Source organism: Aulonocara stuartgranti, assembly GCF_965226115.1.
Source record: "Aulonocara stuartgranti genome assembly, chromosome: 16".
Classification (NCBI taxonomy): domain Eukaryota; kingdom Metazoa; phylum Chordata; class Actinopteri; order Cichliformes; family Cichlidae; genus Aulonocara; species Aulonocara stuartgranti.
Window position 1 is genome coordinate 16,644,580 of NC_138952.1, and position 25,582 is coordinate 16,670,161.

Consider the following 25,582-nt stretch of genomic DNA (forward strand, 5'->3'; position numbering starts at 1 on the left):
TTCTGGTTTTAAGGTCTATGATAAGGTTTATTTAGTTTTGAAAAAGTTTTTTCCACATAAAGGACTGGTGGATTTCCGTGTGCAACAGGGAAATGCAGTTAAATGCAACATTTCCCTTCAGTTACTGATGCATTATTTTATCCAAGTGTCATGGTCTTGAAAGGCAATGGCAGTTTGCAGTCCCTGAAGCAGAACCTGAGACTTGACAGTTTATAGTTCTACAGTTTTATTTGCATTTAATTAGGAGTGACAAGTGAAACGTGTAGGGGATTGGTGGGACTGGAGAGAGAATTAGTCCAGGCCACAATGTGAGTCATCGATTGCTTAATAGTGCAGATCAGTATTCTTACTTGGAAGAAGGAAGGAGAACACAAAGGGGGAGCTACTGGTCAGGTTTCTGTGGGAGTTCAGCACCACTGGAGGGCGAACAAGCAGGCGAGTCAGAGAGGTGAGTGTTTGGCCAGAATCTTCCAGATGAAATAGACCAGTTTTGTGGAAACAGGTAAGTGTATCTTGGAGGGACTGTGCTTTTAAGTTGTACAAGAACGACTGGAAAACAAGACAGTAAGGATGTAATCACTGCGTAAACTCAGCGGGGCACTAAAACCATGAAGGAGCCTGATTACCGCTCTACAATAAACAGCAATTTGGCAGAGATGGAATACTGGAGCTGGTTCTTAAATTCAGTTAGATGATGAGTCTGATACAGCAGGCACAGGAGACCCCACCTGCAGGTGAAGCCCAGGCATGTCCAGACCACCCATAAACTGAAGAGCAGTGTTAGAACAGAGGAAAACTACTGACGAGTGTAGGTCGCACCCAAGTCTCTGAGTATTATTTGATATAAGTTAACATAGTTTAGTCAGTGTTCCTATTATTTTGTGCTTAATCATAGTTATAACATATCAATAAATGCCAGGGTTCAAACTAATAACCTTACAGCTTGGCCATATCATTTTATTATCTGAGCTACTTTTGCTAACCACTGCCATGCCACTAACGCAGCCAATTCAAATGCAAACTATTGAATACGGTAGTAAATGTCTACAAGAGGAATTCCTGCACAAAACCTTTTTAATACTGCAATGTTATATTTCCTAACTTCCTCCACAGCGAGGACTTCTCCAAAAAAAGGGGGGGAAAAGTCCAAATGACTGTAGTTTGAGGTTCAGAGATCAAGCAGCATGCATTGCCTCCATGCAGACACAATTTGTTACCTAAGGATTGTAAAAGGTATAGTATTGTTCAGGAAAAGGATAATCTAGTGCTGATAGTGTGGTAGAGGTAAAATTACAGTGGCTTAAACATGACTGGGTAGGTCATTCATTGGTGCACCTGCAGGACAGAATAGCTTAGGCTGGGATGATAGCACAACATTACCTGGGCTCAGAGGGATGTTCAAAATTGCACTTTCCCCTAGAGAGTAAATTTCTGTTTATTTCATTGAGATATCACAGTAGTCTAACCTAACCACTTTCTTTATTCTCACCAACTTCACTGTCCAAATATGTTGGACTTTTATCCAAAATGTGCTGTTTTCCCCACATTTGTATGACAGTAATCAGCTGTGCATGTGGTGTGGGATGATTTCCCCTCGGGCTTTCATTTTACTGGATTTTTTTTAATTTTTTGAAGAAGAAAGAAAATATGAAAATACACATTTAAGTTAAACACATTACTGCCTTGACTCAGTAAAAATGCCTTTAACTGGGTGTTTAAGTCCACTGGATTTTACTCTTATTTCACATGACAAGTATAACTCTGATAATACTTTCTTTTGTTTTTTTTCTTAGTCATAATACATTTAGATAGATATTTAGATGTTGAAACATCAACATCTAATTCTGTTTATATGTCATCACATAACACATCTGAACCACCTAAATTTCAGTATTAAGATTTGTGACTGATCTGAGTGGGAAATTGTATAGGTGAAAGTCAAAACTGTCTGGTCAATAAACCTCATTCTTGTCATTTTAATAATATTAGTATCATATCTTTGCCTCTTAGAGTAATGCAGCTTTAATATCATACTTAAATAATTGGAGTTAGTGATAATAAAGTTAGGCTACCTTCATTCATTATCATTATTTGCTAAATTTTAAAGATATGTGACATAACTACTTATCATTTGTATTTGTCCTGCATTTTTCTAAGGTACAATCATGTGAAAAAGAAAAGAATACCCCCATTATACAATAGCTTGTAGAAACAGCTACATAAGCAATAATTTTCTGGTAAAGGTAAATATGTGTATATCATGTGTGTTTAGTTTTAGCCAAATGGGGTGCTGTGCATTATGGCCAAATATCTTATGTTTAACATTTTACACACTATCTGAGGCCTGTACAGTCTGAGATGGAACTCTTGGGTTTTCTGCAGTTTTCCTGAGCATTGCAAAGCCTGAAATTGGTTTGAATTTAATAGAATGTCCACTCCTGGGAAATGAGTTAACACACACATGAATGCTCCAGTCCAGCAAAATGCCAAAAGTTCTATTTTTTTATAGGGATGGACACACTTGTTGATCAAGTTCATCAAGTGTTTATGAAAAAAAGGGCTATGAGAAATTATAATACGGTGTAGCATGTTAATAGCTAAAAAACAGAAAAGTGTTCCTTTAAGAAAAAAAGAAAAAACAGATAATCACTTTGATGAAACGATGAACGTATCTCAGTTCAGTGTTTTGTTTTTTATTTGGCGTGTAACGACGTAATCGTAACTTTTTTAACTTTTAGTTTAATCCTGTTTTTAGATATTCTGTTTTAAATCTTGTAATAACTTATAATACATTGTTGATATTTTGTGAAAGAAAAACTTTAAATGCTTTAATTTCTTTTACACTTTACTAAAAAAAAAAAAAAATCCACATCCTGTTGTCACGGAAACACGCTTACCCGGAAGTCCTACTAATTCCGCGGGTCTTTTGGGACAACACTGCTACGTACAACACAGTGTGCAGAAATGGCGGGTAAGGTCGCTAATCGTTTTAAGGTTGGGTTTCCTTGTCTTTGTTTTAATGCTGTTCACTGTCAGGTGGACTTCAGTGCTGCTTTAAGCTCGCTGGAGTTGTAAACCAGCTCGCGATGTCTTCGAAAACACAACGTTAGATTTCGGAGGCAGCAGCTGGCCTGTTTGCTAACGTTAGCACCCCGTTATCAAGCTGATAATGTTTGTATGCTTGTGTGCTTCTGTAAGGCTTTGATTTCAGGTTGAATATAGGCTTTGAATAGAGGGATGATGCGCATGTAATGTTAGTTTAGACCATTTTATGTAACGTGGAGTAGCTGACCAAGTGTTTATATTCTGTTTGCGTGCCTTTATATAACATCTTGACACATATTTTGAACTAAGAGGCTGGCATGCTTATTTGATAGGACCACACTAGTAGCTCATCCGGTCAGAGCACAGGATCTACAGTTTTACATCGTGGTAAATCTCTGTTTGTCCATGGGTTGCACAGCTATAGTCCAGTTAGGTATAAGTCGGGCTTGAGGCAGAGTTTAAAAGAGCTGTTGATGTTTGCAACAATAGGGTTCTTGGTGGCAGGTGAGGTTGTTCACATCATCAGTCATAAGCTGGAGCAGTGGCTCTCTAATGGCCAGCCTCATTCTGCCGACTAGACATTATTGTAACTGCAAAAGTAATAATGAAATTTAAATTTACTACATTATTACACATCAGTGGCCCTTGTGGAAAGTGGCGAGGAGCTAAAACCTGTCACTTTTTATTTCCCTCTTGATAAACTGAGCAAACTCTGTTTGCAGTAGTGACCCACAGGTTGAGAAATTAGGACAGGCAGAAGTCCCTGCTGACTATGGTGTTTGCAGATGACATTATGATCCGTAGTGAGAGTAGGGAGCAGGTGGAGGAGAGGCTGGAGGTGTTCTGTGGAGAAAAGAGGAATGAAAGTCAGTGGAAGCAAATCAGAATACGTGTGTGTGTACGTGAATAAGAGTTAGATGGATTGGAAGGAGTGGAGGTCATGAAGGTGGATGTTTAAATACTTGCGATGAACTCCGTGAAGGAAGAGATTGTACGAGAGAGGTGGAGATGAGTGTTTGGGGTGATTGTGGCAGGAGGAAGTTGGAGAGGCTGAGATGGTTTGGACATGTGCAGAGGCGGGATAGTAGATACATTGGACAAAGGATGTTGAAGATGGAGCTGCCTGGCAAGGAGATAAAGAGGAAGACCTCAAAGTAGATTGATGGATGTACTGAAGGAGGACATGCAGTGGATTTGTGTGACAGAGTTGGTGTGATGTGATGAGGTGGAGTCAGATGATCAGCTGTATTCTCAGGGTGAAATGGAACAATTGTTAACATACTTTGTTTCCTCTGTGTTGCCCCAGATGTAAACACCATGGAAAAGAAACTGGCTGAGTACAAGTGTGACACCAATGAAGCTATATCCTTGAAGCTGGGTAGGTTTTGTTTTTTCTTCATTTCCCATGTTGTGTTAATGAATAAATGCGTGTATACATTTCCAACATTTTGTGGTACATTTTCCTAATTTCACACTTTAATTGAACATGTTTTTTTCCCCTTCACTCAGTTCGCTTTCCAGAGGATGTTGACGACGACAGCACCACATTCCACCCCGAGTACAGCCACCAAGTCTTTGGAGACGAGTGAGTATTTATAATGATACAAACATAATGTTATCAGGTTTAAAAAATGCAGTTTTTTCTATGCATAAAAACAAAATTAGACAGACACCTTAATGGTAGTTACTAAGTCTGTTCAAATCCAGCTCTCAGGCCCTCTTATCACTCAGGTGTTATGTCAGTTTACAGTTTAGTAAAATAAAACTACAGGGCTCAATACTTGTAGCAGTGTGACTATAAATTTTGTTTTTCACTATACATTTCCCTTGGCTTGTCTTTCTTTGGCTATAAAGTCTAGCGTTCCTTTTGGGTTCCTGCGTTGACTTTATAAAGATGTATTGAAGACATTAACAGTAATTGGCCTCCTTAAGAAAACATATTCATGAATCTTTAATTAAGACGCAGTAAACAGTCAATACATGAGCTGACTGGTAGTGGTTACTGTCTGTTTACATTTTGTGATTTAAGCAATAATTATAAGTGGCATGAATTTGGAGATTAATCTTGCAAATGCAGTAATATGAGGAGGAAATTATGGATGATTTTAGGCCAACAAGTTCATTTAATAACAGCACCCAAATTAAACTCACCTTCAACATCTTTTGAACAAGTAATTCTTTCACAGAAGTTATTGGTGATATAATGACTTGTAACTGTTTACTGCTGTTTGAGCTGAATGGTGGCTGGTTGATCTCTGACACAGAGTCTGCAAGAAATCAGCAAATTTTTAGATGTATAATAAGCATGATGCTGGAGTTCTGAAGCTGATGATGATACAAGTTTTTTTTAGGGAGTCCAAAATTCAGATACTGTGCTACATATGATCAGTGATTTCTGGTGTTCTCTTGCTAATGCTGCGCAGCGCTGGACTGTGAGCACAGGTCCTACCAAAGAACGTTAGGACGTCTTGTCACCGTCCCAGATTCTGACACTTTGTTCTGCTGCATGCAAAGGAGCAGATAACAGTCTCTTCTACAGCCCGTACCAGCTCTGCTCTTGTAGCAGCCTGTCTCCTCCACTTATGCATGGATGTGCCATCCTGGTGAAGTTGAACTGCTTCTGTAACATGAATGGAATGCCGGTACCATCTCATGCTACCAGTAGTGACAGGGACACCAGGAAAAAGCAAAACTAGAGATAAAGCGAACAGGTTGGCTTAGAAAAGAGTGGCGGTTTTGTGGCCACCACCTGGAAAACCATTTCCCTTTTTGGGGGTTGTCTTCTTGTTGCCTCTCCAGTCCCTTCAGCTTGCACTGATTTAGGTGAAATGGAGTCACAATCATTTCTGCTTCATAACTGGACCGATCAGTCTCCCCGAAGTGTAACAGAGTTTGTTTTATATTGTGATTAAGTGTTCCTATAATATTTTTTGAGCAGTGTAAACTGGCTGCCTCCCTAGAATTGATTTGTTCAAAGCTCTGCAAGCTGCGGCAAGATTAGATCTACTAAAACTTTATCCCAGTTTATTTAAAACTGACACACTTTGATGTTGTGCTTCTAGAAGTCATAATAACTTTGCCTTTTAACCATTTTTCAAAGTAAATATTTTTACAAGAGTCATATCGCACGCTTGTCTCTTAGTCTGACTGGAAGCAAACACAGGGGTGGCCTAAAGCAAATCACAGCTCGTGGTAGTTGAGAGACATTGTTCGTCTGGGACAAGCCACCAATCAATCACAAAGCATAATGACAGAAAACAATTAAAGCTTGTATTCACACCAATGGGCATTTTTTATTTGCTAGTTAACCCAGCACTTATGGAAGAAGCTGAGGAAACCCGTGCAAGCAGAGGGAGAATACACAAAATCCACACAGACAGGCCTCAACCAGTAGTGGGTCTGAATCCAGGACATTGTTGCAGAGAGGCAGCAAAACACCAGATAACAAAGTTGCAAGTTTATAACCCTGCTAAACATTAGGATCAGTGTCTACATCATGACTGTCTACATCCAAAATTCAGGAAAGGGAACAGTTTCAGAAGTACAGCAGAGCAAAACCAGTGTTAAGAACTGGATCCATCCATCTGCTTGTTCATGGTTGTGCGAGTGGTTCTGTTGCAGAAGAAATGGATCTGATCTACAACTTCACTACTGCTGCTAGTTTGACAGCAGCTCAGGAGATGTTATTGGACTAAGGCATTTCACAGATGGTGATAAGTTTCGGAGCATCAGACTTCACATGCTGCACTAAAATATACCTCTTTCCATATATACTTTAAAAGACTGAGCCATAAAAGTGGCAGTAAACTTTACCAGACATCCAGTCTTACATGCTGTATGTATTAATCAATATCAAAGTGGGCTACTTTTATGATGATTAATTTGCAAAAACACTGCAAGACTCAGAGGGCCCTGCGTATTTTTATGGACATGCCAATTCAAAGTCAGCCTGTATATACATCCACGTCACAGTGGTTCTCCTTTGTTGATAATAAGAATGATAAATAGTTCAGTCATTTCAGAAATGCAACAAAGCATGCTATTAGTGATGTTAAATGTTATGACAATGCAAAAATGAAGTACCAATTAATCATAAATGGCCCACTGCAGAGTCGTCACATAGCTAAAGATTTGAATCATTTTCACCTATTAGTAATGTTGATAGGCTAATTTATTTTAAAGCCTCTGGCATCTTCATTATAAGACTCAAATGTGTCTCCATACAGTTGTAATAGTAAAGGTCCTGAGCCTTGCACATTTTCTTTGCCCCTGTCAGGGTTTATGAAGTGTGATTCGGTCTGATAAGTGGCCCCTGGAGTGCATGAGTTACTCCACATTTAAACTGCCCACACCAGTGGTTTGATTAAGGATTTTTACTTGCATTTTAAGGTAACACATCCCCACCCCCCCTAGTTTTAGTCAGTTAACTGATTTTATTAATGACTAGCAGAAAACTTTGCTGTTGCGTCACTGACAGAAAGTTTTAAAAATAATATACGTGATCTTTTTATGTGATTCTTCCTGATGGACAGCACACAGTGATGTTTCCAGTGTCGGATTCACAGAAAGGAACATAATGTGCGAACATAAATGATAATTGGTCTTGCATGTTATTGTAGAGCTGCGAAATTACTGTAATGTGATGCACAAAAGAGGCACTGAACCGGAGCAACACTGCATTATTGGCAGTGACACCTGTGTCGGCGCATAGACTTACAGTAGCACGTCGTTAACGTTTCTAAATTGCATTTCCAAATTAGTCAAAACTAGGATTGGTTATTTTTGCACTTGCTGCAATCAGCTCAAAGGGAACTCTGTAATTGGGGCATTAATTATTTCGGCAAGCGTAATTGCTAGTAAACCTTAATCACAGTTGCATAATGATGAATCTATTTTGTCATAAACTGCCAGTGATATAACGATGAACGAAACAATGCAGCACAGCGAAATAAGTGACCTGTGATAAGCATTTATTATAAACTCCAGGTGTATATTTGTTTTTATGTAATGGGAATAATTGATGTTCGTTATTGTCCCTCTGAACATTACACAAAGCAGTCCTTTTTACAAATCACTGCCCGACTTTTTGTAATCTTGTTTGGATTTTTAGTAATTTCAGTCACTTTCTGTGCAGTGAGGTTGCTTTTGGCTACAAAGGTCTTCAGATTCAGCTCTTCTACGCCGCGGGGAACCTGAGTACCCTCTTCAAAGTGAAATATACCTCAAAAGTCACAGAGACGTTCGACTGTGTGGAGGTAAGTCATTTCTTTATGCCGTTCTTTTATCATACTTGCATCAGCCTCTTTGTTGTGTTATCGTGGGGACAATAGACAATAGATACCTGTGTTCTGCTCACTGTTTATCACAATCAGAGGCCGCCAGTATAGACATAAACATAAAAATAATACTTGAATATGAAGAAAAGATGACAAAACTTTGCCTCCTGCTGAAAAGTAGTGTTTTTCTTTCCAAAAACTGCTCTATTGTGCTTTTAATAATTATGTAAAACACAGTCTAGCCCGAGAGTGGATTTTTCACTTAGTCATTTATTGTGTAAGTGTTGTTGAGTCATGACGCCTGCATCAACACAGTCTTGCTTTATTTAAAAAAAAATTTTTGTTACAAAGTTTCTACATGCTAAATACCAGCTGCTAAAAGTTTGAATTTCATTCATCAGGTGGTAGATAATCAGTGAGAAACTCGTGTTACCCTGTGTCTGCGTAAGAATATGCTTGTCTGGTACAACTGTGTGAGTGGAGTCCAGTCATACCGATGTAATACACAGCACTGTAAACAAACATGCCACAACATCTAGTAACAATTAACCAGAGATGTTTTTAATGTCCAAATCAAGTCAGCTCAGTGTACTGATCCAAAACTTTGGGGGGGGGGGGGTACTAAACGCTATGTTCAGCTTAATCCAGCTCAAAGTGAAACAATTCCTTGATAAAGATGCACTTCGTACTCTGTACTGTACCCTGGTTCTTCCATATCTTACATATTGTGTGGAAGTGTGGGGAAATACATATAAAAATACAACTAATCCATTAGTCACAGTACAGAAACGAGCACTGCGTATTATTCACAAGGCTGGTTATCTAGATCATACTCACAAATTCTTTCTTCAGGCAAAGTTACTTAAATTCCAGGATCTGGTTAATTACAATACATCCATAATTTTTTATAAAGCTTTTACTAAACTTTTACCGGCAAATTTACAAACTAGATTTGAAATTCGAGAAAAGGTTTATAATGTGAGAGGCTTTGGAGAATTCAAATTACCCAGAACTCGAACAACCCGTAAAGGCTTTTGCGTGTCTGTATGTGGTGTGAAAATCTGGAACAGTCTGAGTTTACAATTGAAACAATGCAAAAATATTCATAGATTTAAATTTCTCTACAAACAGTTGGTCTGGTCACAGTATACTCAATGATGGGTTTTAGTGTGCTCTGTAATGTCTGTCCTCTTACCATTGCTGGTATGGATTCCAAAATAAAAAATAAATAAATAAAGTGTGCGTATGTATGTACATATATGTACATGTGTGTGTAGATATATATGTATGTATATGTATGTGTGTCTGTTACTTGTAGTTATTACTGCCTGTTACCTGTGGTAATGCAATTTATAATTTATATATTCTGTATTCAGTTATGAAGGCTCTAATTGTTGGTTGCGAGCTGCCGCTTAGATGCTTGTATGTGCCCGGGGCTGTTGATGGGTCTGTATGCAATGATGGGCGTAGCTGCGGGAAGTTTATTGTTTTTTTTGTTGATGAGTGAGTATAGGGGTGGGATTTAATAAGTTTTCTTCGTCCCACTCCTTTTTCAGGCAATTTTTGTTTTTTGTTTTGTGTATTTTATGTTCAATATAGGTATTTGTTGTGCCTGAAAATGAATAAATAAATGAATGAAATGAAATGAAGTGTACAAACAAGCCGACTGAGCTAATGGAAGTCTAGTGCGGAGGTGATAAATGTCTTTCTCTCTCTCTCTCTCTCTCACACACACACACACACACACACACACACACACACACACACACACACACACACACACACACACACACAATTTTGTCACTGAATTAAAAGCAAGGTGGAAATGTTCAGGAGAGACGAGGTCCAATCACAACTAATTGAATTGTGTGGAAAGGCAGGACAAGTTTGGAATTGATCCAATCAGAAGTAATCTTGCCAATCTTATCCGTTTTCTAAACTTTGAACAAGGCCTGAAACTGGCTCTCAACCCCCTACTTGCTCTCTTTGGTACAGTGGGTGAGGATGATAAGTATGTTGCCGGCGCACAATGTCGGGTGCTGTCCTTTGGTTCCCTCCTGGCTAGGTGTGCCATTTTGATGAGGTGGAAGGCCACTGCCCACCCATGTTCAGTGGCTTGCTGATCTTATGTCGTGTCTCAGTCTTGAAAAGATCCACTGCTCCATCCAGAACCAAAAGGGCACATATGATAAAATCTGGGGTCTTCTTCTGTCAAACTTCTCTAACCTTGAATTTAAGGATGTTCCTGCTGACTAACAGATTTGCTTATTCCGTAGAGGTCTGATGTGTGTCTGTGTTAATGGGAATGTGAAGCTCAGTGATGTTGCAGCTAACTTCTGTGTGGTTTGTAATGAAAGGTCTTGTTAGTATCAATCACCCCTTCCGGGTTGTGGTGTTTTGTTAACTTTTCTTTTGCCTATGCTCTAACGTGAGAAGTTCTGCTCTCTATTCAATGTAACCAGTTTTTGCGTTTCCATTCTTTTTCCTTTTTGTAAACTGTATACACAATCACTCAACAAAAACACTTTGAGTCGAAGTAATCTTGTGCAGTAAGGTTTGATGTGCACATTTGATTTCCCCCATACAAACAGGGTGGGTACTGCTACCTCCCATGCTCCCTGTTTCATGGAAGCACGACACAATGTCAACACCCGGGAGGAGGAGAGTAGACATATGGAAATGTTTTGCATTTGATGTCACCTACAATAAGAATCTTCATAAACCATGTGGCTCAATTGTTGTTGATTTAGTCCGCTATAATCTTACACTCATCTAAATCGAGACTAAAAGTAGAACAGCTTAGGTAACTAAAATTTGACTAAAACAAAATCAAAGTTTGCTGTTAAAATTAACACTTTATACCGTTTGAATCGGTCCGGTTCGTTTGGGTGGATGTGAACACGCTAACGCGGTAATCACACTTTAGCATGTTGGGTGGGTGTGGTACAAAACTGCTTACAGCCTGAAAGGACAGTTTGATCTGTCCTTTAACAGTAACAGTTACCTGATAAGACGCATTAGTTACATTTTATGCAAAAAAAATGTAAAAAGAAATAAAAGAAAAAGCCTCTGTGCGTTAGGCTTTCACTGGGTCACTTTATGACCAGCTAGGCTTGCAGTCCACTGATGGAAACTCTGATAATGATAAAGAGGAAGGTGTTGCTAGCCAGGCTGCCAGCCTGGGACATCGTGTCGAACAACAACTGTATTTTTATTTGAACAAAACTAGATGACGTCATCAAATTCAAACTGATTCTTTCAGTTCAATTTTTGAAAAGGATACACATTCGCAGTTTATTCATACAAGTTTATCATTTTTTGAAATAGCAAAAACAAATAGCTGAAACTGCAACTTCGTCTCGAAGTTAACTTTGATTTCACCTTCCTGTATTTAGATTCTAGTTTAATTTGTGATGCCTGCTTCCATCACACATAGTCTTAAATTTAAAGCTGTCTTACGAGCGTCTTAAAAGAGTCCTAAATTTCCTCTGTAAACAAACAAGTCAACTCAGCTCCTCTCTGAATCCACTTTGGTAAACAGTAGAAAACTGTGTAAAAGATCTGAAGCGCCTACGACGCATTTCTGTTAATCTGAGAAGGGGGGGAGACATGTATTGTATTTTTGACAGTAGTTTTGCGAATGTTAGATTCGATACCCCGTGTCACGTATAATTTGTGTGTTTTGAACTAACAGCAGGTGACGGGAAAAGCGTAAATGGAACAGGATTTTATTTTATTTGTCAAAACATATCAAAAAAACAGCTCAACATATCAAAGTATGGCACAAAAGATGTCCTTATTAATCTGAACTTTTTAACAAATCAGGCTGTAATTTTCATAGACCAACACGAGGCAGCTTCCCTGAGGCGTTTCCTCCCTAATTGTGCGATCGATTACACTTTAAGGGAAGCAGATAAACCTAAGGCGCTTTAACGGAGGGCCCTCGCAGCCTCTCCCGGAGGGGAGAGCGTGACATTATTCCAGTTAGAGATCTCCTGTTTTGTTAGACTAAATCTCATCACACCACGGTCCCCTGTGTGTCTGCGCTAATCCCACTCCTCCCTCTGAAGAGAATGGTTGTATAAGCGGGGGTCCAACACGAGGCATTGATTTTTAGAGCTTTCTGTAATGGAATCAGCAGGGGGAGTAATGTGACCCGGTTGGATATATCGTACACGTATTTGTAGGAGTGAATTATTGCTCGAGTTAGTGACAGTTGAGCTCCTTGAGGCCGAATGTGTGTAAACGTATCAAAAAAGGAGATGCTTGTTTTATCTAACGACGGCTGCTGATGACTTTATAGTTAATTTTAACTCTCGTCTGCTTAGTATGTAAAGTTTCCTGCCATTTCTTTTTCTTTTTCCCTTTTTTTTTTAATTGCCAGTCAGAGTTATTTACATATGAACAGCCAGTATTTGGACAAAAGCGGACAGTAAAGCGAAATGCTTGTCCTGGGTTCTCTTCTTCCTCTGAGACTTCACAAAAGGCCACTGGCAGCTTTGAATATTTCCTCACGCTGTCAAACATGCAAAATGAATACCAGAATTAGCAAGGGCCCCTACTGAGGTCAAATGATTCAACTGGGGGACATCTGTCTTGTCTGCAAGCAGCAGGGGGGCTTCGCTACTGGACAATGTGGCCTTCAACTGGTGGTAGTGGAAGTGCTGGTATAACTTAGTTTGGTGTGTCTGTGCATGCGGTGAAATTATAAATAACCTCATATGGAATATACAGACATGATTTCTTTCCTCTCAGGCAAATCCCCCCCCCCCCCCCCCCCCCCCCCAAAAAAAGGCAACCAATTTACGTTTTTTAAAGGTAAAAGACAGCCATTACCTGTTTTTTAAAGCCGATATTCAGACGTGAAATGTGATGGCAGTGTGTGTGCCTCTACTTGGTGTTGACCCCTGAGTGTTCACCTTGTTAAGGGTTTGAGTGCAGCTGGTGTAGAGGCAGAGTGCGAGGGGAGCAGCAGAGTTCAGGCTGCATCTGAAGAGTGTTTGTCTCTGAGTGCGTGTGGACGGTCGGGGTGCGGTGCAGCTGGTGAGAAATGAGGGGAGGCTGAGATGGAGTTGATGCAGCTGCCACGCTGATACAAGACTGATCAAAACTCACCTTTCTCCCCTTTAAATCAGTCCAAACCCCCCCACATCCCCCACCCGCCATACTGCTGGACTTTTCCCAGAAGAAAAACAAATGTAGTACCAGATGTTTATTCCACGCAGGCTGGTAACTATAGGAAATTGCTGAATACCTCTAATAGTTTTATATTAGCCTCATAATCCACGTTAATGTGTAACACTTTGACTGTAAACAGAAAAATGACTGCAAATGTTCAGCGTGGCACGGCCTCAGGATTGGATTAAAGAGATGGAATAATGCCGACACAACAAATTAGGTGGTTTGTGCTCCCTTTGTGCTTCTTGTTAGAAATCAAAGACATTAACAAAGTGTTCTAAAGGAACATTATTAAGTTATATTCATGCCAAACTAAAGCATCTATTCTGGAAGGCTGTGCAATTTAGTGTCTAGTATGTAAGAGAGTGGCCAGCACAAAGAGACTTGTTTGTCCATGGCCTTTTAAGTGTGGTCCTTGTTCCCTAGAAATGTGGCCGAACAATTACAATGGCTAAGAGGCATTCAGCTGCAGGTGCATTACTTCCAGTTAGATATTAGCTGATGTCTGAAAGGGGGGAATTAGCAGTATGTTGTATTAGCCTTTTGTAGTGCATTTTGCTCAGACCTTCTTCATTTCCCAGTTTTCAATGCTGAGCAGCAAGGGTCTCTGTGCTGAAATAATGCCCATCACACATGTAAATGGTGTGAAAGGGCTGCTTAGCAAAGTGTTCTCATGTCAATCCTTGTGGAAATGGATACAATGCAAACATTACAGCTGAACTAACCACACGTTGCACTGAGTAAAAAGTCCAAGGGTAGGACCTCTTTGTCTCGGAGGCTCTTTGAAAACGCAGGGGCAAATTCATTTGATTGGGTTCACTTGGCAGGATTAGAGGAGAGGCCTCTATTATGGATGCCCAAAGGTTTGTTAAGTTGAGATCAATTCATAAGATTTTATTTCCCAGTGAGAAGCAGAAATGCGTTTATTGTGGCAACTTCATCACATATTCATGGTTTAACATAAGTAGTAAATGTACTGATTTAAGTGGGCTTTTCATCGTGGAGGGGCGGGAGGGAGGAGGGTGCTGCTGTGGTCTGCTCAGCTGACAGTTTTAATTGCCTAATGGTTTTCTTTTCATTGGCGCCAAACACGTATGCTCCCGGTTGGAGTTTGCGGGATATATTGCACTCTTTTTCAACGACAAAAATTACCACTCGGAAAAGTCCCCTAGGATCAAACTCGAAACCCTCGACGTGTTTGTAGACGTCAACTTTTTCCTGAAGTTTTATGATTATTCAGCTACATAAACGACACCACTCTGGTTTAGCGCCAATATATACATATATGTATAAATACGGGAAAGATGCAGAGATAGGCGAGATTAGGTGTTGAATCGCTAAATGTGTTCACCTTGTGTTTTATTGTTTTTGGGGTTTTTTTTTTCTTTCTCCAGGCTGATGACGTCGAGGGGAAAATTCGGGAAATCATTCCTGCTGGGTTCACCTGCAACACCGATGACTTCATCTCACTGCTGGAGAAGGAGGCCAATTTCAAGCCCTTCGGCACCCTGCTTCACACGTACACGGTCCACAGCGAGGAGGCAGGAGAACTCACGTACCAGATTCACAAGGTGGGGGACCAAAAAAGTCATCAAAGCAAACCCGCAAAGCCTTTTAGGTTTTAAAATCAGCTTGCTTTTTCATCTGGCGGATAGTTTTGCATCACAGCGATGCAGATGAGATTTAAACCCTCTTATTTTCGCTGCATTCGCCCCCACAGGCTGAGGTTACCTGCCCGGGATTCCGGGAGTACCACGAGCGCTTGCAGACCTTCCTCATGTGGTTCATAGAGACTGCCAGTTTCATTGACGCAGACGACGATCGTTGGGACTTCTTTCTTGTGTGAGTGCCCTCCTTAATTGACATCAACCCCCCGCACACACAACGCACGCACGCACACAGAGCTCTAGCCCGCAGCTTTTATTGTGTCATTGAAAAACAAAGCCCCCCTTTGAGGCGCTTGTGACCAATTACCATGCCAGTTTGATTATATTTCCCCCCGGTAGGAGAATTGTTGATCAGGCAAGAGCTTCCTTTGTGCCAGAAGGCCTTTTCAGATTTTTCAGGGGCAAGAGCTGAATTGAATACTGTTGTCTTTTGAAATACTGAACAATGTCTTAACAGTAAAAAGAGCCTCTGCCAGTGTTTTCTTTACCCTGGCACCTATTAATGGTTACAATGGGGAAAATGGGCTGAAGTGAGTTTGAGGAGCTCAGTCCGTCCTCCAACCTCTTCTCTTCCTCTAAGTTGCAGTACTCCAATTAAGTGCATAATGTATTCAGGTTGCAGCAGGTGTACCAATCGCGGCGCTGGCTGCTCCAACGTGCTGATGTCAGGGGGGTCAGGGGTGGGCACGGGAACAGAGAGGCTAAAATGGACACTGCATGGGAGTGTGCCTGTAATTGACCTGTTTTCCTTTGTGTTTTATCTGCAGATTTGAAAAGTACAATAAAGATGGGGAGACTCTCTACGCAACTGTTGGCTACATGACAGTTTATAATTACTACGTATACCCAGACAAAACCCGACCACGTGTAAGGTAATTGCCGGGGCAGCACGTGCCTTCCCATTCTTTTGTACGAGAAAGGAGTGGAAAATTATACATTTCTTTATCCTCTTCCCAAAGAGCCCAAATTACTGGCTTATATAGCCAACTATTCAACCAGATTTTGTTTCAGTACCAAACCAGGGTGATTTGTATCTGAAAACAACTTTATAGATAAGCTTTTGATTTGATTTGATTTGTTGTAGGGCTGAACGATATATCGCATTTGCGATAATATCGCGACATGATCAAGTGCAATTTTCTAACCGCAAAGGCTGCGATTATACTCTGGACATGTCCAAATTCATGGGCTGCATCCTCCTGAGGCCGCATTTGTAGACCGATTACGTCACAGCGACGTGCCGAAGGCTGTCCAAATTACTACCATATCCCAGAATTCATAGCGCGGCCCAGCCAAACTCCAGTTTCCAGCAATGGCGGCCGCTACTAAGTTTTAAAATTACTCATACTAATCTTTCTGGGTCACAAAATAAACTTTTAACATATTTTCAGGCGAGAAAGTAGTTGTGTAAACATCAAATATCTGCTCGGTTTATCAAGATATCCCATATTTGCAAAAGTGCTTCGACGTTTTCAGAGGCGTCTGCTACCCACCAGCTCGACAGCTAGCCGGGACCTCGAGGGTTACTGATGCGGCCGAGAACGGCACAACTCCCGGCACATCATTTTCAGATCACCGCGGAGTTTCGCTGCTCGGGTTAAACGTAATATATAAGTCACTTAGACAACCTAAAAATGTTATTGTTGGGTTTTTTTCAGTGTTTTGTTTGTTCGTGAGTAAATCGGTTTGGCTGAGATTAAAGTTATTAGATTAGATAAAATAAAACTTTATTAATCCCCTGGGTGGGTTCCTCCTTGGTTTTCACACAGCTGACTAAACGTCAAACAGAAAACTTATTAAACAGAAGTATGAGACAGTCGAGAATTTACACCAGTGTCTGGTTATATTTTAGATAGCAAGAAGCAGACGGCCGAGTTTATTAAACTCCACCGAGACAGCGGTGACGCTAATCAGAACTAGACCGTCCAATTTCACGCCTTTAAATTTTAAAGGCGTGTTTGTGTGTGTGTTTATACAATTGCTATTATGTTTGCACTTTATGTGTAATGTTACTGACTGCAGAGATCAGTAAGATGTGTGTATTTTTTATTTATTAGTTTTATTTATTTAATATTATTTTTTAATTGAATGACTGTCTAGTAGTTCACAGATGTCGAAAAACTGAGTGTGGTAAAGCCACTGATTTTTTTTTATGTATATTTCTGCAATCTGCACATTGTACTGACTTTCATTTTAATGTTTACACCAGGGTTCCTTGTCAGCACTTTATGCTCAGATGTTTGTAAGCTAAAAATAAACTATTGTGTATGTTCAAATATACTGTTGTGATTGAAGAAGTTAAATAAAAATGTCAGTCATCAATTCATGCATCACCTCATGTCATCATAACAGAGGTCTGTCTTCCAGGAAAGAACAGTTTAAAATTAATGTAATATAGTATTGGCCATACTATATGATGTATTGCTTGTCTTTGTTTAATAATACAGAAGACAAAGACCTTAAAAAATAATCGCATATCGCATCGCAATCGCAATATTGGGGCAAAAAATCGCAATTAGATTATTTTCCATAATCGTTCAGCCCTAATTTGTTGCACTGATGGATCCGTGTATTATTTTCTGCTTTCAATCAAAGCGAATCTGCTCCTGCTGAGAAAAACAACAAATTCTGAAGAAACCTGTTTTCTTCTTGTTTTCTTTTCCTTTTTTTGGCATTTATATTTGTGTCTGTGTCTGACCTTTAACTAAACAGCCAAATGCTGATCCTGCCTCCGTTCCAAGGAGAAGGTCACGGAGCTCAGCTTCTGGAGGCAGTACACAGATTTTATTGCAGCTTGCCCAAAGTGCAAGACATCACAGGTGAGCATCTTACTTATTTTTATTTATTTATCCCCCCCCCCCTTTAAAACGCAATTACTATGTTGAAGAAGGTGGGATAAACATTTAATCTAAGATCCAGGCGTCACCCACGAACAGTTTAAACGATTTTTCTCTGCAGTTGGTGGATCCAGACGGTGAGTTAATTTGGAGGGCTGGCTCATATACCAGAATGTGCTCTATTGAAACTAGTTGGATCGAAATAGATGCTTTGCATGGAGATGGAGGGTGAATACTAAAGAGGCATCCCAGCCTTTTCTTTTCAGAATGAAAACCTATTCAAGACAGAACTTAAAAGTTTAGCAGTGAATAGGAAGAAGGGTTCCTGCTAACAGTTCCTCTGGTTTTTTGCCATATTTCTACTTTGAAAAGTTCCAAGGTGTGAAGTATATTGTTGTTTCTTTCACTCCTCCTCTATCTTAACACACTGGGATTGAACCAGGCCATCTGTGTCAGGGGTGTTGAAAAATCAGATTAACACCATCAGCTCATTTGAGTCTTATTGTGGTTTTTGTCTGTTCACAGCTGAAGACCCCTCTGAGAACTATGTGAAGCTGAGAGACTACGTGCTGGTGAAGCTTTGTCAGGGCCTGCCATCCTTCGCTGTAGACAAGCTGCACCTCGGCTTCTCAGCTGACATGATCAAAGAGGCGCAAGACAAGCTGAAAATTAACAAGGTGCCGTATGAGGGTGCAGCTGTGATAGGTTTGCAAAATTGAGTTTTATTAGTGAGGAAGAAAAGGTTTGATGACCTTTGTTATGTTTATTACTTTTTTTAGAGCAGAGATCCAAAAAGATTTTATTTGTTGTTACCAGAGGTGTGGAAAAGTCTCTGAAAGCACAGAGTTTAGTGCCTTAGTCCTGCTATTCTCTGTTTCCTGCCATATATGCACTGTTACAATAATGGATGGGAAAAATATTAAAATAATGTGGTCAGCGTTGTACAAGTCATCACTTCAGACTGCACTAAATGCTCCGTTTCTGGGGGTTTTCTCTACTCTCAGATCTGTGTGGGAACACAGCAGCCTCAGACACATGCACAAACCTTCTATTTGCCAGTGGAAGCAAATCCGAAGACAGTTGCGTTAAAAAGAGGGAGGAGCTTAAAAGCGGCTGCGCCACAGTCCAGTATCAGATAAATATTCAATATGTTGAATAGGGCTCCAAACACAGACGCAGGCAGTTCATTTCAGTATCAAATACAAAAACTGAGATATGCTTTTTTTCTTTTCCGCTGTTAAATATGTGCACGGTTGCAAATGTTAGCAAATCAGTTTGCACGCTTTATTTACTTACTGAGAAATGACCTCCCAAAAATACATAAATACTGCCTATACTAGTATAGTATATAGCATAGTAGCAACTCATTTTGTTCCTTTGCTCTAAATGCTACTCAGTTCTCTGTTCTTTGATGCTGCTGCATATCATATCATATTTTTGTTTTTTCTGTTTTTTTCTTTTACAACCTGCCCGTAACTGCTTAGGACTTCCTGTAGCCATTCAGCTGGGAAGTGTGTTTGACTCCTGTTGAGGCGTAATGATTTATTTTGAAAGTAATTAAATGAAAATAATTATCTTGTTTTTTATTGTCTGCAGAAACATGCCAGGCGAGTTTATGAAATCCTACGCCTCAGAGCGACAGACATGAGCGATGAAGACAAAGCGAGAGAGTACCGCTTAGAGGTGAAGAAGAGGCTGTTCGGACCCTACAGGGTGAGGTTTTAATTTTCACAGCTTCGCCGTGGTGTACTTTACATGTCAGTGTGGAGCGGGTCCAAAAAAGTGCCTGCAAAGTGACATTCAAAGTGATTCCTCGGTGCATTCGAATAAATCTGAACGTCAACTTGTCTCTGCTGCTGTCAAACAGGAATCCAGTGTGCAGTCTTCCACCTTTTGTTAGCATAACATTATAGCTATTCAGTGTAGGAAGAAAAGTGGCCCGTGTACTGCACACACTTGATCAGCTTACAGCCCCGTATTGTCACTGTTTATTATGTTACCTTTTAAAACAGCAGAAAAATTGATCTTCAGTCCTGTGAAAATTGATAGAATACTAGTGCCGCATTGTTACAGCCACAATAGGGCGCACCAGGCGTCTGTGGTTTTGCTGCCGCTGGAGCTTTTTTCTATTCAGGCACATGTCATTAGTCGGGATTTGCATTTCTTTGAAGGAAATAATTTTCATGAAAGTGTGTTTAAAGCACTTTGTCAGAAAGCTGCTACTATTCAGAATTCACTCCTTTTCATTTGATTCTTATCAAATGGTTTCTTGATGGACTTTTTTTTTTGGAGGGGGGGGGGGGGGGGGGGGGTTGAGAGACTGAGCGAACAGAGTATCGAAAATGTCCGTTATTCTGCGTCTTGATTCTTGTCAGTGGGAAATGCTGTGTCTATGCACCAGAATAACTCCCTGCATCCTGTTTGGCTTGTGATATTTTATGTCCGATCTGCTCGCTGAGGCTTTGCATACTATCCATTAGAGACTTTGCTGTCATCAGGGCAACCGCATGTCTCAAAAAAGGCAGAATGTGACATGGAAAAGACCTATGCGGCGAAGTGGGAAGGAGGAATTCCTTGGGAGAGTGGCAACGAAGGATCTGGTGGCCAGATGCAGAGCCAGATTTTCCTTCCCTGAGGAGATTTTGCATGTAGTTAGCTGAATGGCAGAGCTGCTCTGTGAACGTGAAGGGGGATTTTGCATTTCTGCTCTTACCGCCAATTCCCCAGCGACTGTGTGTGCATGCACGTGTGTGCAGGCTTTTCACACAGCCGATTAGACTGCACAATGTAAGAGAAAATGCACAATAACACTTTTCAACACGACGTTACGGTGTGATAAACAAAAACTGTAGCCTTTAACAGGTGTGCTGATAACACAGATCCCCAAACACCGTGTACCCTTTGCCCAAGGGTGACTGAAAGCAGGTCATCTTCTTATTAGAAGGTTGGGTGTTGCTGCTCTAGTCTTCGTGCCAAAGGGGAAGAGAATTCCTCCTGATGCCTTCATCAGAAATCAGACTGTGTGTATAATGTTAGCTGGAAAGCACTTAGACATAGAAAAAAGTGCTTTTATTAAGGTGTGTGTGAACATGTGAACGACACACGTTGTATAAAGTCAAGTAGAAGAGCGGTGTATATATAAGAACCAGTCCATTTACCAATAAATACAGAAATAAAATAAATTACTAAATTGGAGTTTGGAGATGGGGAAGGCATCGTGTGTGTGGTCTGATTTATTATGTTTGATGCTGCGTTTGCAACGTGTCTGTCGCATGTTCATTATCTAATCTAACCACCCATGTCCAGAAATAGCAGCGATCAATTTCACTTCTTTTTCAAGTGTCAAGACATATAAATGATAATCACTGGTTATTAATTCTCTAGAGGTATAAAATAACCTAAAGTATATTTCTGTGTTGTATAGTATGTGTAACAGATCTTTAAACTTTAAAAGCTACTTAGCATTTAAGATGTTGTTTTTTTTATTTTTGTTTTTTTGTTTTTAATTTTCTTTTGAACGTTGTTTGCCTTTGTTAGACAGGACAGTTCAGAGAGTAAAGACAAAAAAAGGACCAGACCCCTGGAGTAAAGACTCTAGTCTATGCTTCACGGGTTTTGTATCAATCAGGTAAACCTACAGCAGAACCATCTCACCTAGAAGCAGGACCTCTTCTAGGTGAGATGGTTCAGGTGTATTTTACCTGTAGGCAGCCCCCAGGTAGATGAAGGACAGAAATTGGTAAAGCCCCCACAACTCGGACCCGCATAATTATGAGAAAATGGATTGATGGATCTCCATTGTTCACATTTTTGAGCTATTTAACGACTGTAAACTTCTGCCGTCGTCTTCTGTCATGAGGAGGATTTCAGACACTGTTTGATGGATTACTGTACACTAAGAACCCTTTATTAGAGAGTAACTCATTCTCTAACTTTCCAATAACGAGCCATGCAGTCAAAACCATGATGTTAAAGCCATTGAAAGAAGAATGTGTGTTACACAATAAAGACCGAATAAAGAGATGACTCCAAAGATGAGAGAGTAGCATATACAAAGACTTTAATGGAGGTTATTTTTCTGATATTTAATCAGTTTTTCATATAAAAAGACTCCAGTGCATTGAAGTTTAAGTCTTTTTTGGTATTGGAGGGTTAAAAAAAACCCTCAAATCTTTTCATAAACCAATTAAAAGAAAAATTATGCTAAGTAAACATTTTAAACTGATGACTTTCTGGCTGCAGTCTTTCTTCTCTATGCCAGACAGCAGCTTTAAACTCTTCCTCTATACAGAGTTTGTCTTTAATCAAAAACAAGACAAAAAAACTGCAACTACTATGCTGAAAAGACAAGAGAGCCTTCTTTAGGTGTTTACCAACATGTGCTGAAGACACAGGAGAGCGTTTGAGCCAAAATTTGAAATCAGAAGAATTTGTATGCATGCGGCCTCAGCCACTGATTTATGTCATTTATTTTGTGCAGAAGAATCAGAGGGAGCTGGCGAAGATGAGGAAGTGCCTACGGCCAGAGGAGCTGGTGTCCCACATGAGTCAGATGGACACTCAGACACAGCACGAGGAGCTGGAGAAGAGTTACCAGGATGTTGTGGAGGACTACAGGAGAATCATTGAGAGGCTAGCATCACAGGCCTGATCTGACTGTGAGAGGCTCCTGACCTGGAGCGTACCCGCTCCCACATTACCACAGGCTTTTTGCAGCAGCCAAGAAGAAGACCTCTTGATGCAGCAAAAAAAGGAAAACAAATAAAGAAATCACTGTTTTAATTGAAGAGTGTCACAAATGTATAGTAGCTGGTGATAGGCTGTAGTAGAAAAGGGCCTTTCTGTTTCCCAGCTGGTGTTGATACAGTAGAGGTGAGTAGTGCAGCCCAAGGGCAGAGACTTCCTGTTTGCTTCATGTGTTTAAATCACAACGTTTGACATGAAATGACACGTAATATTTCACAGGTGATCAGAGGTACACTGTCCTGCAGAGAAACCCTGCTTCTTTTCCATCATAGACATTTTTTAAGAGCTTTTGTCAGAACAGTTCCCTGTGTGTGTGTGTGTGTGTGTGTGTGTGTGTGTGTGTGTGTGTGTGTGTGTGTGTTTTGAAGCACTTCATACTGAAAGTTAAAAAAGAAAAGTGTTTTTTGTATTTTTGGTGTGATTCTTGTCATTGAGAAGAAAATAAAATGGAGCAACTGAGTTTCTGTTTTTGGTCGTTAAGCTTTATTTGATATAATGATTTTCTGCTCAGAAATACAAATGTACTGTTTGAAATAAACAATTTAGCATAAAAATATTTTGAAAGCAAATTAAGAAGACAAATTAAAATGTGGTCTATAGCACTGTTAGTGCTGCAGGCTTTTTTTAAGATTATCAGGTTAGAATATGAATAGCACCAATAGGATTAGAACTACTTTATTTGGATTCAGTGTACTTCACCGATGTATTTACATTGTTCCTCCTGCTTTTTTACTCCACTTTGTTTTGGATGCAGTGATTGCACTTTGTACTCACTGGTCAACTGTGGCACAGGAAGTAGAGTGGTCTACTAATTAGAAGATCAGTGGTTTTATACGGGCTCCTCTGTATGTCAAAGTACACTCCCCCCCCCCCCCCCCCCCACCCCCACCCCCCACCTCATTGAGCCCGCCCCTCATTGAGCCTGGTTCTGCCTGAGGTTTCTTCCTGTTAAAGGGGAGTTTTTCCTTCCCACTATCGCCACATCCTCAGATGGGTCCTCTGATTGTTGGGGTTTTCTCTATATTATTGTAGGGTCTTTAACTTACAATATATGAATGAGTTACTGCAAGTACTTTAAATATATTTAGTAGAATCTATGTACTATTAAGCTACTTAAGTAGGATTTTAACATTTACTTAAGTAAAAACAATTCACCTATTTAAATAATAGGGTTTAAATATGTGCAAATTTGGGGCGTGGTCACTAACAGGTGTAGCCGTATGCTAGGTGTCGCCTCTGCTAAGAGAAGAAACTGAGCTGGACCTTTTAAAGTGGTCTCGTGTTTTTAATTGTACTAACTGTGCTGCAGTTTTGGTGAGTAAAAGTCTAGTGATTTATTTACGTGTTAGTTACGAGATGTCGGTATCTAGTTAAGCTTGTTAGCATTAGCTGATAATTCAGTGCTCCACACTCCTGCCTTAACAAGATCATTTTTGGCTCCAAGCATCCAGATGGCTGATCTACAATGATTAGCCAAACCCGAATTGTTAGCCTATAATTATTAACCGTTCGTGATCCTTAGAATACAATGTTCTGCTTTAAAAACCCTAGATCCAGGCAAGTACAGAAGCACCCACCTAAGTCTTAAGCATTGCTGCAGACCAACACACCCACTACCACGGGGAAATGCCACTATCCTACAGCTGGGACCTCCCCTAACAGATAACTTGCCCTCCATCACTGTAACATAAGTGCCCATGCCCTAACCCACACATTGTTAGTCAGGTAGCTTTTGTTTTTGAAACATTTTCACTCTACTAGAATGGCTTTGCATGAACCGCTGATCAAAATAATGCATATTTATGTAATTTTGGACCTTGGTGCAGCCTCTGATGGAAACTTAATTTCTTCTGATCAGCTAACCCTGGCAAACGTTAGGTTTGCCGTGTGCCTGACCACATTAAGGATATCCCTTCTCTTTGATATCATGCAGATCCACAAGTAAATGGTAAATGGCCTGTATTTGTATAGCGCTTTACTAGTCCCAAAGGACCCAAAAGCGCTTTACACATTCAGTCATCCACCCATTCACACACTGGTGATGGCAAGCTACATTGTAGCCACAGCCACCCTGGGGCGCACTGACAGAGGCGAGGCTGCCGGACACTGGCGCCACCGGGCCCTCTGACCACCACCAGTAGGCAACGGGTGAAGTGTCTTGCCCAAGGACACAACGACCAAGACTGTCCAAGCCAAGGCTCAAACCGGCAACCTTCCGATTACAAGGCAAACCCCCAACTCTTGAGCCACGATCGCTCCGAGTAGAGAAAACGGCCTGACACGGAGCTTTTATAGCAGTGTGAACTGTGAAATCTGTGATATGATCCTCTGGCATATAACTCTAGGAAAGCACGAAGGTCTCCTCTAAGGATTGACAGAGACAGACTCCCACACTGTTTCCTCACTGTGTGTGTTTTCAAAGGCGTAATAATTGTATTTCACATCCTCAAGCAATTCCCAGTCTTCTGATTAATGCTCTGTTCTTCTTGGTTGCATTATTTAATTGCACTTATTTATTTTCAGCTTTGAAACTAAATAGAGGGGTGTATTCATCATTTTGTGTTATCATACCCCCCTTCATCATAATCTTATGCTCAGTAGTGATGCATTCTTGTTCTTGTAAAGCAGTTTCCACCTTATAAATATGTCATCAGTGGAACTTAGTAAGGAAAGTTAACAACAGCCTTTCTATATACTTGTGTAAAATCTGCAGTTTTTCCTCTCTAATGCCATATCATAGATCGCAACTTGCCTGATTAATTCATTTTCCCTTGTGTGTTGTTATCCGTGTAAGGGGGGGAGGGGATTTTTGACCAGGCACCCTCTCACAGCT

The 25,582-nt window shown here is 40.4% G+C and overlaps 1 protein-coding gene across 3 annotated transcripts; it reads left to right on the forward strand.

Annotated features, from left to right (window-relative positions):
• Positions 1-371: 371 nt before the first annotated feature.
• Positions 372-23,209, forward strand: hat1 (histone acetyltransferase 1). 3 transcript variants are annotated; one of them, XM_082508187.1, is made up of 11 exons: positions 372-448; positions 4,352-4,423; positions 4,555-4,630; positions 8,180-8,300; positions 14,894-15,070; positions 15,220-15,341; positions 15,934-16,038; positions 17,879-17,985; positions 18,529-18,680; positions 19,600-19,716; positions 22,484-23,209. In XM_082508187.1, exons 2-11 carry the CDS (start codon positions 4,363-4,365, stop codon positions 22,652-22,654), a joined length of 1,209 nt encoding a protein of 402 aa, XP_082364313.1. In that variant the 5' UTR covers positions 372-448; positions 4,352-4,362; the 3' UTR covers positions 22,655-23,209. The 3 variants fall into 3 exon arrangements, with proteins under 3 accessions (XP_082364313.1, XP_082364312.1, XP_082364314.1); XM_082508186.1 differs by lacking the exon at positions 372-448 and adding an exon at positions 2,883-2,971; XM_082508188.1 differs by lacking the exon at positions 372-448 and adding an exon at positions 3,917-4,270.
• The last annotated feature ends 2,373 nt before the right edge of the window (positions 23,210-25,582 follow it).

Coding starts and splice junctions, on each gene's coding strand:
- hat1 (XM_082508186.1), top strand. Junction 4,631..8,179: donor CACCAAGTCTTTGGAGACGA/GTGAGTATTTAT, acceptor CTTTCTGTGCAG/TGAGGTTGCTTTTGGCTACA. Junction 19,717..22,483: donor GGCTGTTCGGACCCTACAGG/GTGAGGTTTTAA, acceptor TATTTTGTGCAG/AAGAATCAGAGGGAGCTGGC.